The following is a 16,418-nucleotide window of genomic DNA, read 5'->3' as shown; positions in this document are numbered from 1 at the left end:
CTTAGGAAAGGCTGGGTGGCTGAGTCGGTTAAGCATCGGCCTTCGGCACAGGTCATGGCCCCAGGTCCTAGGATAGAGCCCCGCATCAGGCTCCCTACTTTGCCAGGGAGCCTACTTTTCCCTCTCCCTCTGCCTACTGCTCCCCCTGCTTGTGTTCTGTCAAATAATTGGATAAAATCTTTAAAAAAGAAAATAAAAAAAACAAAAGGAGTCACTTAGAAATTACTGTATTCTCCATTCAAAAAAGTATAGTTTCTCATTTAATATGGCTTCTCCTAATCTATTCTGCTCTGTACAGTTCTGGTTAATAATGTCAATTTGGTAGAAAAAGTCACCTTTCCATAGTAACTAACTGGAATATCTATAAAATGTCTTTTCCTTTAAAAGTGTTTTGCCTTAGGTGAAACAGCAAGAGAATAAAGTGTTCTCTTCGATTGGCTTATACCGTTTTAATTATAGAATTGGTCTCAGTAACTGTACAGCCACCCTATTTGTTATTTACTGTTTTCCATACTAAATTATCAATAAATAGGCATAAGGTCTTCAACGTATCCTGTAAGTTACCAAGCATAATTACCTGTTTACCTAACAAGTCCTTATTTTAACTTAACAATCTTCTGAAGTAAGTACTGTTCTTGGGCATTTGATAAAGGCAGGGAAAGAAACCGGGGCTCGGAGAGATTCAGTAAAATTCTCAAGACGACAGAGAAAGCCTGTGGCAAAACGAAATTCAGCTGCAGGTCTCGCTCCAAGGGTGTGCTCTCTCACCTGGCAAGGCAGTTGTGGCTGTACCAAAGGGCAACCCCACAGCAAACAGGCCTCCCCCTCGGGCGTGACCAGGATTAACATGAAAACATCTAAGTCACGAATTGCAACCACTGGAATCAGCACTTCTGACAACGTTGGATACAATTTAAGACAATTTAAGACAAATATACACGTCAACTCAAACACTTAGATTACATTCCAGGCTCCATAGTAAGCAAAACCCAGGTTAAGAAACAGCCTATTTTACTTTCCCATATTTCTCTATCAACACACCCTTACCCCATTTTTTCCATCCAATACAGATGCTATCTGGGAAGTAAGCAGCAGTTTAGAAAATGAGATTCAATCTAGGAGAAAGCAAGAGGCATGATCCCAAGTTGAGATTAATCTGATAGGAATACATTAATTCTGAAGGAAACTATTAGGAAGGATCCAAGAGCTCCTCACTGACTCTGAGTGGTACTGAGCACCGTGAGGGCTTAGGAAGCACTTTTGAGAGACTGACCTTAAAAACAACAACAACAACAACAACAACAAAAAACCGCTGCAACGGAAAAAGCCTTTTAATACTCATTTTTTTCCCAAAATTATATAGCAGCACACAGCTACAATACAACCACAAATTTATCATGCCCCAGCAGTAATTGGAAGTTCTAGCTAAAGCAGCACTGTAGCGCCAACCAGCTATTTTTTAGAATTATTTACCCACAACATTCCAAATGCAAGATTCCTTTTTCTCCTGTAGTAATTACGGTACAACAAATCTTGACAGCAGTGCAAAAAGCAAAGCCTTGTACTTTGAAATGGCCTTAGGCATCTGACATGTTGAGAGGTCTACAAAATTCTGAACCCGGGGCAGATTTACTTAATTACCTCAGAGCCCCGGGGCATGCTTATAAATTAAGTTTTATAAATCTTTAAATTTTAAATAGAGGCAGCAACAACATTAGCTTAACCCAGGGAAAATCAGCTCCCCAAAAAACAAAAGACCTTCCAGAAATTAAGACCTTGAGGGCAGCCACGCTGCGCCTGCCTGGCTTTGGGATAGGCAAGGCATTCTCCAAGGAACATGGTCTCCCTCTGGATCACTGACATATTGGGAACACTGGGGAAGCAGTTTAAATCATCTGCACTGACATAAAGCCAAAGACAAACTCTCTAAGGTAACCAAGACCCAAACCAGATAGAATTTATCTCACAAAAGCAAAAATGTTTGAATAATTCATTATTTGTTATACCCATTGCCCCTCAGAAATTCTAAACTAAGAATAAAAAGCCTGGCAAACCGAAATGCCACATGAGGCTTCAGGATGCCTGGTGCAGAGCGGACAGCCCCAGTAGATGAAGGCTTGAAGCAGGAGCCGTTTTGACAAAGACTGATATGGTTAGGTCTATGGTTAGGCCTTGTGTCTGACATATGGACCAAGACTTTTATGATACATAGAGAGAGAATTGTTAAAAGATATAAAATGACTCCTAAAATTCTAACAGCAAAAGTAAATCCATAAAAACCAACCTAATCAATATTCCAAAGCAGGAAAAAAAAAAAAAGTCCAACAGAAAATCACCTATTACCATTGTCATGATTTTAGAAGGTTATATAACCGAAAATGTTGTACGAAGATTTTAATTAATACCTTCAACAAGTATTTCTTTGTTGGCCTCCCCCAACTGCATCACAAAGCTTGCATGAACGAGGAGACAACTGACAATGAGAGCCTGCGAAGAACGATTCTACTAGAACGACTATACTACTTACTTACCGCTGTCAAAGCCAGGACTCAAGCTCAAGATTCCTATCTTCTTAAAAGACTACAGCTTTGTTTACATAACACTTTCACGAGAAAAGAACGATAACAACAATCTGCGTGACTCCTGAAGACAGTCAGAGTCAGCAATTTAATCTAGATGCCATGGCTACAGTGCTTTCCCGGCTGCTTTATCCATACCTCCTTCCACTTTAGGCATTCCCTGAAGGATGGGACTATTAACTATTATTTCACTGTTCTAGCTACTTATGTTATCAAGATAATGAAGCCAAGGCTACCCGTTCAGTTCTCACAAGGGACTTGCTATTTGTCATCATATATTTTTAAAGAAAACAAATAATCAATGGAAATCTTACTTCACCAGAGAATCTTCCAAAATAAAGGCACAAAGACAGTTTGGATTGGGGATGCTATCTTCAGAACTGACAGAACAACATCAGTATTCATCTCTACACCTGATCTGGGCACTTGATATCAGAACACCCAGGTCCCAGAACCCTATAAGGAAACTCCCAATGAACTGAAAGGTTGTACTTTGATCTTGATCCTTCTCTTAATGATCTGTGGTTCCATGCTATCCAAACTAAAAATAAACAAAGTTCATATCATCCACACATGAGCTGTCCGTTCCCAGGCTCACTCACTCACAAACGCTACTACCCCACATTGACAACCTACTGGACTCTGTTTCCGCTTTCAGCAAAGAGGGTAGGACTCAAACTACTGGTCTGTCCCAATGGGATAAATCCAATGGGAATTTTACTGAAGGAAGCCTAAGGGAAAAAAGAAGAGGAAAGTTTTTATGGTTATGGTCAGAGAATCAGACTGAACAGAGAGACACAGATGTGTCCATTATGACAAAGTAACTGACCCTCAGTGTACCACCTGGGCTCTCCGGTCCCTAGACCCCAGCAATCAGATAATACTAAGGCCAGAATGAGGCAGGCTTGAAAAACAATAGGACTCCCTGAATTTGGAAGAAGTATTTGGGTACTCATTAACAGCAACTGGTTGATTACAAAAAGGAGGGTCTTAAAGCTTTTAGATAGGGGCCCCTGGGTGGCTCAGTCGTTAAGCGTCTGCCTTCCGCTCAGGTCATGGTCCCAAGGGTTCTGGGATCAAGCCCTGTATTCGGCTCCCTGCTCCGTGGGAAGATGGATTCTCCTTCTTCCTCTCCCCCTGCTTGTGTTCCCTCTCTCGCTGTCTCTCTCTGTCAAACAAATAAATAAAATCTTAAAAAAAATTTTTTTAAAAAGGATTTAGATAAACGTGCTATTGTGACAGAGACATATTATGTTGTCACACTATTCAAAAAAGTTGAAGATAAAATTCAACTAGAAATACCTAACATTTGTACAGTAACTAATGACAGTGCTTTATAAACTATCTGAAGTGTAAAGAAGGCAAAGAGAACAAGCAAGTTCAAGTAACAGTCCTTCCTCCCTCCCCTTCTCCCCTCCTCAGCAGAAACCACTATCCTGCCAACGCTGTGATGCCTGTCCGGCCCCGTTATGATTCTTTGACGACATATTTACACATCCATTAGTAGTATGCAGTGCTGCTTTCTGAACTGCAAGACTCTATAGAAATGCGGCACCGTACTTTGGCAACCTGCCTTTTGTATTCAGTATTTTTTAGACTTAATCATTTTATAGATATTTATATATATATATATATATATATATATATATAGGTCTATAAATCTGTAAATATTTATAGATATTTATAGGTCTAATTCATTCATTCTTACTGCTACATGGCTTCCAGTACATGAATATACCATCATTTATTTATGAAGGAATTCTGTGAAGAGAACGTTCCATGGGAAAAATTTATATTTCAAACAACAGCTTTTCTGGTAAAAGCTCTCGAGTGCTCTGGAATACTGAAACAGAGGAGTCCGTTACGGATTGACCGAAGTGTTTTAGGACAAACGCAGCTGTACTTTATTTGCTAAAACCCAAAGAAGCACAATTTGTGCCCACCTTAAAATATGAAATGACAAGAAAAGGTAAAAGGCTATAAAAAGCACGGAGATGTAAAAGCTAAAATGCAGTCACTCTTTCTTGAAAGCTCACCTCATCTGCTCTTCGAAGAATGCCAGTAATAACCTACAAACATTAAAAAAAATTATTATAAACAACGTGTAGTTCCCTTATCAAACAAGAATTGGATTCAATTTTCATGGATCACAATCTTGTGTCTGTTCTCTTCTTAGAAACTGCGTCAAAAGATGTACTGGCTCTTAAAACATACAGTGTTCTGCAGAGGGATCAGAGCAAAATTAGATTGGATTCTTGACCTAAGATCAATAGCCCAATAAAGGCTAAGATGAAATAATTACAAAACCTCCACATTATATTAGCAAGATTGTTCTGCATTCTCTACACGGGATACAAATGTGAGGTACACAGCGATCAGACAGAGCGGCCTGGGTCACCCTACACACACACACACACACACAGGAACAAAAGTCACACTTTGCTACACACAGAGAAGTCTGTGCTCTGTGAAGATTTCTCATCCAGGAATATGAAGACAAGGGGAACAACAGCCCTCTTTTAAAAGATATTTTTAATTTCAATTTGTACATGATGGTTTTTTATTTTTAAAATATAATATCCATGCCTTGCATTAGTGTGAAAAAATACCTGAAGAAGGAAATGCTTTCTCATCATCCCACATGCCGGATAACCACCATGAATCAGTTGCTTATGTTTTGGCATATTTCCCTCCAATCCTTTTTTCATTCAGCACGTATTTGTATATGACTGAGATCATAACAAATACACAACTATACCAAATATATAATTTGGTCTATTTCTTAAAACATTTTGTGAAGTAAGGACGGACGCCAATCCTCTCCCTTCACCTCCTGCCTCCGTGAATTTCTGCATCAAATGGGGCCGCCATGAGGCCTACTTCGTTCTGTGTTGGCATGCTATCAGTATTCTTCACACTTCATTAAAAAGCCATATAAACAATTACAGGATCATTAGCACAGCCTTTCTAAAAGCAGCTTACTAAGGCTCACATAATTACTAAGTCAAACATAGGACACTGCTCTGTCTGCTGTTAGCTCCGGATCCCTCGACACGGAGGAAACCATTAGATGGAGGCAGAAGGCCATCAGAAATGAGGCCCAGCTGTGAACGACGGCCCACAGGAGGGGGGACGGAGCAGTGGGAGGGGAACCCGCACAGGGCTTTCCAGGGGTTTCCAATTAGCAGCCCCCAAAAGAGCACAACTAAGGACGTGAAATTTTAAAACAAAGGCAGATACACACAGCTGAACTTGTAGATCCCTGCCTCTAACCATACTATTATGAGAACATTTCACGCAATGGAAATGATGTGAGAATAGAAGCATTTTTTCAAAAGAAGGATCTAAGTTTATTTTATAAGAACCATCCCTCATGATTAAAACTGATTCCCTAACTCCCTAACATACAGGGCTACTCCATCAGTCCCCAAAATATAAAAAGCTTATCATACCCATCACCATTTCTTTTCCTTATTTATTCAATTTTATCCAACTTAAATTTGATACAACAAAAATCCTCCTATATGTTGGGTATAAGGTTTATACAAAACAAGAGAATAAAAGTGCATGACAGAAATGTAACGCTACACCTGTTTCAGAGAATAAGAATCCTAAAAAAATAATTTACAAAGAATTTCCTTAAATTATAACCACTTTATGCCAGTGCTCTAAGATCTAATTTCCATTTCCTCACCTTCAAAATGATTTCGAATAGAAAAACAGCCATACCTCCTGCAATGTCCCATCTCCTCCCGCAACGATGATCACATCTGTGTTTTCCATCAGTTCCAGGAGTTTCTTGGCTTGGCCCTCATAATCGGTCTGAAATACAAAAGAAGTCTTTGGTAAACTTGCCAGCCTAGGGCCATGAAATCAAAGATTTAAAAATATGGGACATTTTCTTTAGAGTCTGACACAGTATTTCCTCAAATTCTACATAATTGATAGACACAAAAACTCAGTAGCTATCAAAGCAATCATGTACACAGTTCTGTACTGTTTAGAACTGGAAGGCTACCTGAGAAACCATCTTTAACCTTTCTTTAAAAATAAAACCCAAACCTAGTGATCTGTGTCCACTTATACAGCTAACTAGTCAAAGGACTCATTTCCAGGCCAGTGCAGATTCTATTACACCATTTACCCAGCACCTTTCATCTCAAAGCAGGAAGTCAAGTGTATATGCAAAGAGAGAGACACAAATGTAATGAAAAGAGCACAGATTTGGGAGCCCAAGAGACCCAAACTAAACCCCAACTCTGCTACTTTTCATCTGAGTGGCCTTAAACTCTCGGGACCTTAACTGCCTCACCAGTGAAATTATGTGTGTTGGGGTTGGGGTAGTAACAGCTTCCCCATAGTACTGTTGTAAAGCAGTGTATGAAGCAACTAGCAAGGAAACCGTTCAGGACCGGTACCGTACTTCAATGAAAGGTTGGGTTTTGCTATGATTATACAATAAAGTACAGGTGTGACTCAGAGTAGTGACAAAATAGTACCTAAACCTCACTATTTTTAGTAAGAGTATTTCCTCTCAGATACATATACAACCTTCAGTGACTCTAAGCCGCTGCCCCTATAACCAAACAGTAGATTCTAGAACGCATAATGCAGCTAACACTAATATAGGAAACATCCTCTCCTACTGACACTGTACAAGACACACTAATAGACAAAATGAAAATCTGAATTACAAATGGGCTAAAGCACCTGAGCACAGTTAACGCAGAGTAAAAAGGAAGTCCCTAAACATACCCCATGAATTTTACAAGGAATTATCTCACTTTTATTCTAAAAGTGAAAAGGCTGGCTTTATAGTTACACATTTTCAAATAGTAAATTTTTATAAGAATATATGTCAATCAGATTAAAGGATGGTTTGTGAGTACCCGAAATAAGCGATGGGTTTGGTACGGGTTTGCTAAGAAAGAGGCACTTCAGACTACCCTCAACTTCTTTGACATTACTAAATCAGGAGATACAGGAAACCAGATGGATATTCTATCTGCTCTTCAGCAAGGCACCTGGTAAACTATTTGATGACATTCATGGGGACAAAATGGAGAAACGTGGAAAAAATGTGCTAGAATACAAGTATATTACTTAGTTACCAACTGAAGGTCTGTGCTGCAAGTAAGAAGCTCAGGGCGGTGACATCAAATTGCAGGTAGATTCCACAGTGGAACCCAACTCCAGGCTTGAACCCATAACTCTGAGAGCAAGAGCCGAGCTGAAATCAAGCATCGGATGCTTAATGGACTGAGCCTCCCAGGGGCCCCAAGCCTTTCTCTATACAGGGCTATATCAACAACAGGGTGAAAGGTGTATATGCAAATGACACTATTTTAAAAAACGGACACTGGCCTCCTGACTATTCCTCAAACATGCCAAGTTCACTCCCGCTTCAGAGTCCTAAATGTGCAGCATCCTCAGCCCAGATCCTTTCCCCCCACATCTGCAGGACTTACTCATTTGCCTCAGGTCTCTGCTGAACAGCCATCTCCTCAAACCGGTCTCTCCTGACCTTCTGAACTAAAGCAACTCCCATTACTCCTGGTCCCCTTACTTGGCTGGACCTTTCTTCACGGCCCTCACTGCCATCTGACAAACCATGTTTAGGTATCTGTTTCTTTTATCTGCATCTCTCCCTTTCCCACTTTGAAGAGAAGCTCTTTGGGGACAGACATGAAAAGTTTATTTTCTTCAGACTATATTCCCAATACCTAGAACAGGACTTAGCTCACAGCAGGCAGTCAATAAATACTAGCAAAAAAAAATTAATAAATATAAGTACACAAATGAAAGAGCCAAAATTCAAAAATACTTTGACAGATTTAATAGGCCATAATTTAAAAGATTATAGGGATAACCTATTTGAGGCTCTGGTGTTAAGAAGAAAATTGCAGGTCATCTGGGTGCTCAGTGGGTTAAGCCTCTGCCTTCGGCTCAGGTCATGATCTTGGGGTCCTGGGATCAAGTCCCGCAACAGGCTCTCTGCTTGGCAGGGAGTCTGCTTCCTCCTCTCTCTCTCTGCCTGCCTCTCTGCCTACCTGTGATCCCTCTCTCTGTCAAATAAATAAATAAATAAATCAAAAAAAAAGAAGAAAATTCCAAACGCAGCAACAAAGGAAGGATTAAAAAAATAGTAGCCTTATGATATTTAATAAAGAAAAGTGAATGAAGACAATAGGTAGCATAACATGACATTATAAAACTGTTACTTCTGCTGGATATGATAATGATACTGAAGTTACATAGAAAAGTAGCCTTTTTTTTTTTTTTAAAGTGCGCACTGAAGCATTGAGGGGTAAAATGACATGATGTCTGTAACTTACTTCGGAGAACCCAGCCATCAAGTGACGACGCCTGCGGGGGACCCCCATGAGCCAGACACCAGCAGCCTCGACCTACAGACGTGTGAGGCAGGCCAGCCGTCCTCACCTGTGCCACTGAGGAGCCCAGGTGTGACCAGCGCCGGGGAAGCTCCCAACAGACTACAGACCAACAGAATCTGAGGCAGAGAAGGAGCTGTCAAGGCAGTTATGTAGCTGTAGATAACTCGTATAGAAATCAATACAGCCAATGATGACAATAAATATTAATGGATTCAGGGACCCAATAAAAAGACCAAAAAAAGACTGGATCTTTTAAATACACTGTTTCCATGCCTCACCAATAATGCATCTAAAATATAAAGATATTAAAAAGGCTGAGAGTAAAGGGATAAAAATATTACACCAAGCAAAACTCAGCCAGAGTAAGCTAGTAGAGTCACTAAGAACACTAGGTAGGATAGACTGTGGCCAAGGCAATAGTGGCGCTAAAGAGAACCAGTCTAGAACAGGGTCAAAACTTGAGAAAAATAAAGCCATGTAAAACCTGAGAGTATCTACTAACATCATCTCAAAATATAAAAGGCAAAAATGAACTACAGAGAGAAACAGAAAAATCCCCAATAACAGTGGGAGATTTCTAAAAACCCCCTCTCAATATAGTTAAAGCAGAAGAAAAGATCACTAAGGACACAGAAGACTAGAACCACACAATGGACAGCCTTGACTTACCGGACATGTGCAGAACATGGTACCCAATAATGAAAACAAAACACATGCTAGGCCATTAAAACAAGACTCAAGAAAGTTTCACAAGCAGGAATTGTAGAGACTACATTTGTTGACCATAATGCAATTAAATAAGAAATCATTAACAAAGAGATGACTAGAAAAACTTTGTATCAGGAAATTTAAAAACGGGTCTAAATAAATCATAGGTCAAACAAAAATCATGATGGGACTTAGAAAATATTTCTAAATGAATGATAATGAAAATATTATACATCAACACTTAGAAGATGTAGCTGAAGCAGTAGAGGGAAATTTATAGCTTTCAATAAATAGGAAAAGGGTGAAAAATAAAAAAGCATCCCAGTTAAGATGTCAGAACAGAACAGCAGAAAAAAATCCAAATAAAGTAGAATGAAGGAAACAGTAAAAACAGACAAGAAATTCATGAAACAAACATAAATGAGAGGATGAACAAGCCAAAAAATGATTCTTGGCAAGGATTAATTGACATACCCCTCTATAGAGGTATATGGAGGTATATATCTCTCTATAGAGGCTATAGAGAGAAAAAAAGAGAGGGCACAAATAAATAATGTGAAGAATTAAAATGAGATACTACAAATGTAACAGAAACTTACAAGTTAAAAAGAAGAAATTACGAACTTGATACCAATTAATTTGAAACCTAGATGGAAGCAACAAATTCCTTGAAAATGTTGCCTTATGAAAATTAATTCAAGAACAGAACCTGACTACTTCTAGAACCATTAAGGACATTTAATATACAAAATAGTTTCCCCTCAAAGACAGCTCCAGGTTCAGATGGTTCGATCTGAGTTCACGTGAAGGAACATTCAAGGAAGAACTCTTATATAACCATCCTGGGATCGCTCACATGTGGAGTCTGTAACGTGTATTACAAGCACTCACATCAATGTTAGTTCTCTTCCCCTTTCTCCCATCCCTGGAGACAGACAACAGGAAGACCACATCACAGACCAGTTGGACAAAGGAGTTCAAGGCTTCATGGTAACTGGACTAAATTACCTTTTCATCTCTGATTTCATGAAAGAGTAATATTAAAAATAAACCACAGACTTAGAAACATGACGAGAGTGATTTTCACCAAATGCACACACCTGTGTATACACCACACTCATCACTTAAAAGTCAACAAAGTGGAGTCTGGAGCGTTTTCTATCTAGCACATTTCCTTCTAACTTATTTTTGTCCCCTTTTTCTCTTAGCTAAATATCGCAAACTCTAGAGCTTTACCATTGAAAATTCCTCCCCAGAGAGAAAATGTTTACTTGTCTGTGGAGCTACCAAGAAATTAAATTAACTACTCAAAGTGGAATTTTTTTTTTATTTTCAGGAAAAGAATTCCTACAGCCATAACTACTTTCATCTTCCAAGAGACAATAATTCCGCACTCCAGCTTTCAGATGAAAGGAATCAAGTTCATGCCTCCATCTAATCTTCTTCTGAAAATGAAAAGCTGACAATGCTTTGAAAAAAAAAAAAAAACAAACAAAAAACAAAACCGCTTTTATTAACTATCAGAACAAAGACACATCGTTGATTTCTCTGTTCCCAGCTTCTTACGTTATAAGTGATTTCTGCTATAAAGTCAAGAGAAGAGAGTAAGTTATAAGGAGTGGTAGCTCAGATAAAATCAACACTGTGGAGTATTCTTACCTTAACAACAGTCACATCCATGCCAGATAAGTGTAAAATCGGGGCAGCATTTTTTTCAAATAGAGTCCTTGCTTTGCTGTAGACAAAGGAAAAAACACAAAAATTTTGACACACGCTCTCAAGAGGAAGAAGAGAAAGCCTAACCACCTTCACTAGAGTTGAACAAGAAACAGCCTGAGAAACACAGGTTTCTTTCACTCCTGCAAGCACAGGAAGGCGAACAATGGGTCCTTGGGTTCTACGGGGAGAAATGGAGACGCTACCACTCTGGGGCCTCCAGGAGTTTACCTTCTAATACAACTGGCTCTCACCCATCTGGGATGCTTGCAGTTCAGTCTAGTTCCTCTAGAGAAGAACGTGACAGTACATATGGCCCCACTCAGGACACAATGCTTGAGTCATTCAGCAAGTATTTATTGAGCACCTACTACGTGCTAGCAACAGGGGTGGGAGCTAGGGATACAATAAGACAAAGCAGACAGAAACACCTGCAACTAAAGTAGCATGTAATAAGTCCTCAGAGAACTTATTTTTATTCCAGTGGTAGAGGGAGGAAGGTGTATTTAACGTTTTTCATGTGGCCCAAGGGAATATATTGAACCCCACAGAATACAGATTAATTCTAACTCAGTGGATACAACCTTTGAGGGAGAAACACATTTTTAACGATTTCATATACTAGAGGTATCTCCATTTCTTGAGTTTCAAACCTGTCATGAAAGCCCTGGAGAAGGAGCAAAATTCTTTTCCATGAAGGCAGAATTTCTGCTACAAAAGGCAAGGTTTCAAAGTGTCTAATGCAATGTTAGGAAAATCGGCAGCTTGTCTGAAGCTCACAGGTAAAGTTGCATCCTTCTCTCTGTGGCCCCATCACTCTGTATACATCTTTGTTAGGAATTTCCATATGGCATGACAATCAGTGATCTGCAGGACAGTCTTTGGGATGAGACTGGAAGCCTTGCAAAAACAGACACCAAATCTTATAATCCTTGAGTCCCCCAGCCTCTAGAATTATGTCCGCACACTGAGAAGATACTTAATAAGTGTCTGATGAATTAATGCACTAAAGCATGAATAAATGAACTTGCCCCAATGCAGACATGTAAATTCTGCAGGAAAGGAAAGGACAGGATTGTGAAGTCTTGTGAGAAGAGAAACAGTTAAAGAGCACTTTGAAGAGACAGAGAGAGAGAGAGAGAGAGAGAGTGTGTGTGTGTGTGTGTGTGTGTTAGAAGCAATGTACACATCGTTCTGACAGTGACTCTTGTCCAAATCAGGGTCAGGAGTCCGAAACAGGGCCCAGGCATCAGGGGACGCAAAAGTTGCAAGAAGTCCCCAATGGCATGGTCTCAAAGTTGAACATACCAATCAGTGGACCTGTTTTTCACCCAAATATTTTCAACTATCACATCAGAAAACAAAACAAAACAAAAAAATAGAACATTTGAAACCACAGCGAACATGTAACTTTCACATCCACATTTATTCAGTCCTCTTTCAAAGATTTTTAAAACCAGTGATGCAAGTTTAGCAGAAAGACATACGAAGGTAGCTAATGAGGAGCATGTATAGTCACGCACAAACCAAATTGAACATTCTTTAAAAAGAAACAACCACCAAAGGGCAGACAGAAACACACAACATTTCTTCTTAGGAATTAAAATAGAAATGGAGAAACTACTGGACAAATTTTCACACAGACCATTCAAAAAAAGTACCTCAAACCAAGGGCCTACCTGAGCATGTTGTAAGGAAATTACACAAATATCCCCTGCCCTTTCTCCTGACCTGAATTCTTACTAGAATGAACAGAAAAGGCTAAATGAAAATTCCCCCTTTCCAGCTCACCACAGGTGGGGCTTAACCCAACAAAAAAGAGCTGAGCTAATGATAGTACAAACGTTTCTCCTTCCAGGGTTGTTTCCATTACTGGATTGATAAGAAAAGATCAGTTGGAGGTAGATCCGTTCTGAGAAAGAAAACTCTGGACAAGTCTCAATCGGCTATATTAATCATTTACAACAAATCTGTAAGCTCCTCCAAGTTAAAGAAATAAGAATTTGAACATTTGGGCTTTTACTCACATCTTTATGTGATCCCGTGCTATGGAAAACCTCTAAAATTCTACTGTTCCATATAAAAGACTGAAAAGCAAGTGTTACCAATAAGAAATGCATTATTTATTATATAATTAAAGGTGAGATAGCACCAGAGCTAAATAAAAGCTTTATATACGTACCGCAATTTCTAGGTTCACGTACACACAGAAAAATAATTACTTCTTAATGTATTATTTATTAATGCTAAACACACAGTTATCTTATTTCTTAAGGCGCCTATGTAGTTTTAAACCAGTACTACATAATGAAATAGCTACATGATGAATTATATATTATGTTCCAGAGTAGAGCCGAGATGACAAAAATAGTGCAATTAAATAATGAAAGCTTTAGGGGAAAAAAAAAGATGCCGGAGAGCTTCAGAGTGGCTCATACCCAGAAGCATGGAGGGATTCACCTTGCTAAAGGGGACAGTAACTTTAAAGACTTTTCCCGGCCTCACCTTTAAAGATAAAAATGTACTTTTAAACAATAATCCACCTTTAAAAATGCCAACACATTTACATGTAAAAATATAAACAGAACTTAAAACTGCTCTAAAAAATTGTTTTTTAGTGTTATTATCCTTTGTAAGTAGGAACTTAAAGTAACAGAGTACAGCTTAAACAAACTGCCATAAATTTTTCTTTATCAGAATTAGCTGGTTCCTAACTAACTAGGTCTCTAAAGGAACAGGACCTAGAACAGTTACATTAAAGTAGGCAGAGGGAGACACACAAGCACTTTTGGGAAGTGTGGGGAAGCAACATGTCAGTTCTAGCCGACATGTCAGTAATAATCACAGTAGCTTATATTCCTTTCCTCCAGTGCTCACCATGAAATGGAAATGTAAACACATCGTAGGCATTATCTCACTTAATCGCAAAGGCACTATTCCATACGGTAATTTTTTAAGGTAGGAGCCATCACTTTTCCCATTTTACAGATGAGGACACTGAGGATTTAAGTTAAGTAGTTCCCATAATATCCCAGTGCAGAAGAATATCCAAGGCCAGTCCTTCAAACCCTGGAGCCCACAGTTCTCTGGTAGCTGCTGCCACAGGCCACCAGTTTAGTTATCTTGGATATTCTGATTGTGTTGGGTTAGAACCTGTTCATTTGTTCGTATTGCTTATTAAACAAGAATGATCAATAGGCATTAAGATTGATGTTTACGGGCGGGGAGAGGTGGCTCTAACAAAGCCAGTCAATTAGGCAGAATCACAGAGCCAGTTCGGACAATCTGTAGGTAAATATCTTAAACTGCAGAATTTAAAGTAAGGTGTGGTGTGCTTGGGTGGCTCAGTCGGTTAAGCTTCCAACTTTTTTTTTTTTAAATTAAAGATTTTTATTTATTTACTTGACAGACTGAGATCACAAGTAGGCAGAGAGGCAGGCAGAGATAAAGGAGGAAGCAGGCTCCCCGCAGAGCAGAGAGCCCGATGTGGGGCTCAATCCCAGGACCCTGGGATCATGACCTGAGCCGAAGGCAGAGGCTTTAACCCACTGAGCCAGTGCAGAAGGCGCCCCAGCTTCCAACTCTTGATTTCAGCTCAGGTCACTGTGAGATCGAGATTGGTGCCAGGCTCCATCCTGGGTGTGGTGCCTGCTTAGGATTTTCTCTCTTTCCCTCCCTCTCCCCCTCCCTGCTCGTTCTCTCACTCTATCAAAAAAGAAAAAAAAAAAAAAAGACGTGATTTCTCTTTATTATCTGTAAAGCCACATTCACTCTCCCAAATTATTGGAGAAACTTCTTTCAGAATCCCTGCGTCTTACACAAGACCACCAGTTATAAGCTGGTCCCAACTAGTCTTTCTGTTGTGTTGTTCTTAATATCTTGATGTCATTTGACAAAGGTCTTATGGAATCCAATGTAGTACATATTTTTTTAAAGATTGTATTTGACTGAGAGAAAAAGAGAAAGAGAGCACAAGCAGGAGGAGCGACAGAGGTAGAGAGAAAGGCAGGTTCCCCGCTGAACAGGGAGCCCAACATGGGGCTCGATCCCAGGACCCTGAGATCATGACCTGAGCTCAAAGTAGACACGAAACAGGCTGAGCCACCCAGGCACCCAAGAATCCGACCTAATACACAGTTATTAATTTTCCAATCCTCAAAAAAGACAAAAAGAAATGTTCTGGTTGCTAGGGATAATAAAAGATATCACTCCCCTCCCCACCTCAGACAACCTTTTCATTCTATTTTTAAAAAATACTTTTTAAGTTTTAAATGATTTCTTCTAAAAGCCTTCAAGGTCTTTTTTATTCACCTTTCCAACTGAAGGAGAACTGCAACAAACACTGAGACACATTTTTGTTTGCCTGTGATACTTTAAAATTTATAGACTTTATTTTTTAGGGCAGTTTTAAGTTCAAAGCCAAAATGAACGGAATACACAGAATCTCCATGGGCCCTTAGCCCAGTTACACACACACACAGCCTCCCCCACTTTCAACTTCCTGCACCAGGGTGGGACCTCTGTTCTAATAAATGAACAGGAATACATGATTATCAACCAAAGTCCCAACTGTTCTTCACACCTGAATTCCCACAATTTCCTCACACAACTCTGCCAGGCCAGCTAGACCAGGCCGCAGACTGGCCTGCAACACAGCAAGGGACATAACTAGTTACTCTGGTATTCATATTCACACACACACACAGACACACACACACAGACACACACCCCAAGAGCTATTTTCTCAGTCAGGAAGATTGAATGTTCTTCCTCTGCTGATCTCCAAGACCTAGCTCAAGGTTGACTCCTTTTGGAAAGAATGTTTCTGACTTCACAAGCCCACAATGTTTGGGCCATCATGGAACATCCTGGAACAGAGAAGGCCCAATCATTTACACCACAACAGCAGAAGCTGTCCCCAAGCAGGTAAGACTTACTTGATAGTATTAATTCTGGGATTTTTTTTTTTTAACTTATTTAGGGGGGAGCAACAGGGCTCATTCCCAGGACCCTGAGATCA

The 16,418-nt window shown here is 39.7% G+C and overlaps 1 protein-coding gene across 5 annotated transcripts in view; it reads right to left on the bottom strand.

Annotated features, from left to right (window-relative positions):
- Nucleotides 1–16,418, bottom strand: part of AGK (acylglycerol kinase) — a 73,216-nt gene that overhangs the window by 30,174 nt on the left and 26,624 nt on the right. For all 5 annotated transcript variants that reach the window (XM_044246733.1, XM_044246731.1, XM_044246732.1 and 2 more), the window contains exons 5-8: nucleotides 11,342–11,417; nucleotides 6,309–6,401; nucleotides 4,616–4,648; nucleotides 3,216–3,310 (exon numbers count right to left, since the gene is read on the bottom strand). In XM_044246733.1, coding sequence (XP_044102668.1) covers nucleotides 3,216–3,310; nucleotides 4,616–4,648; nucleotides 6,309–6,401; nucleotides 11,342–11,417 — 297 coding nt within the window. The remainder of the gene's footprint in view (nucleotides 1–3,215; nucleotides 3,311–4,615; nucleotides 4,649–6,308; nucleotides 6,402–11,341; nucleotides 11,418–16,418) is intronic.

The sequence above is a fragment of the Neovison vison genome, chromosome 4 (genome assembly GCF_020171115.1).
Source record: "Neovison vison isolate M4711 chromosome 4, ASM_NN_V1, whole genome shotgun sequence".
In the NCBI taxonomy this organism is placed as follows: Eukaryota; Metazoa; Chordata; class Mammalia; order Carnivora; family Mustelidae; genus Neogale; species Neogale vison.
Note: the sequence above shows the minus strand (reverse complement) of the source record. Positions and strands in the feature narration are given on the sequence as shown.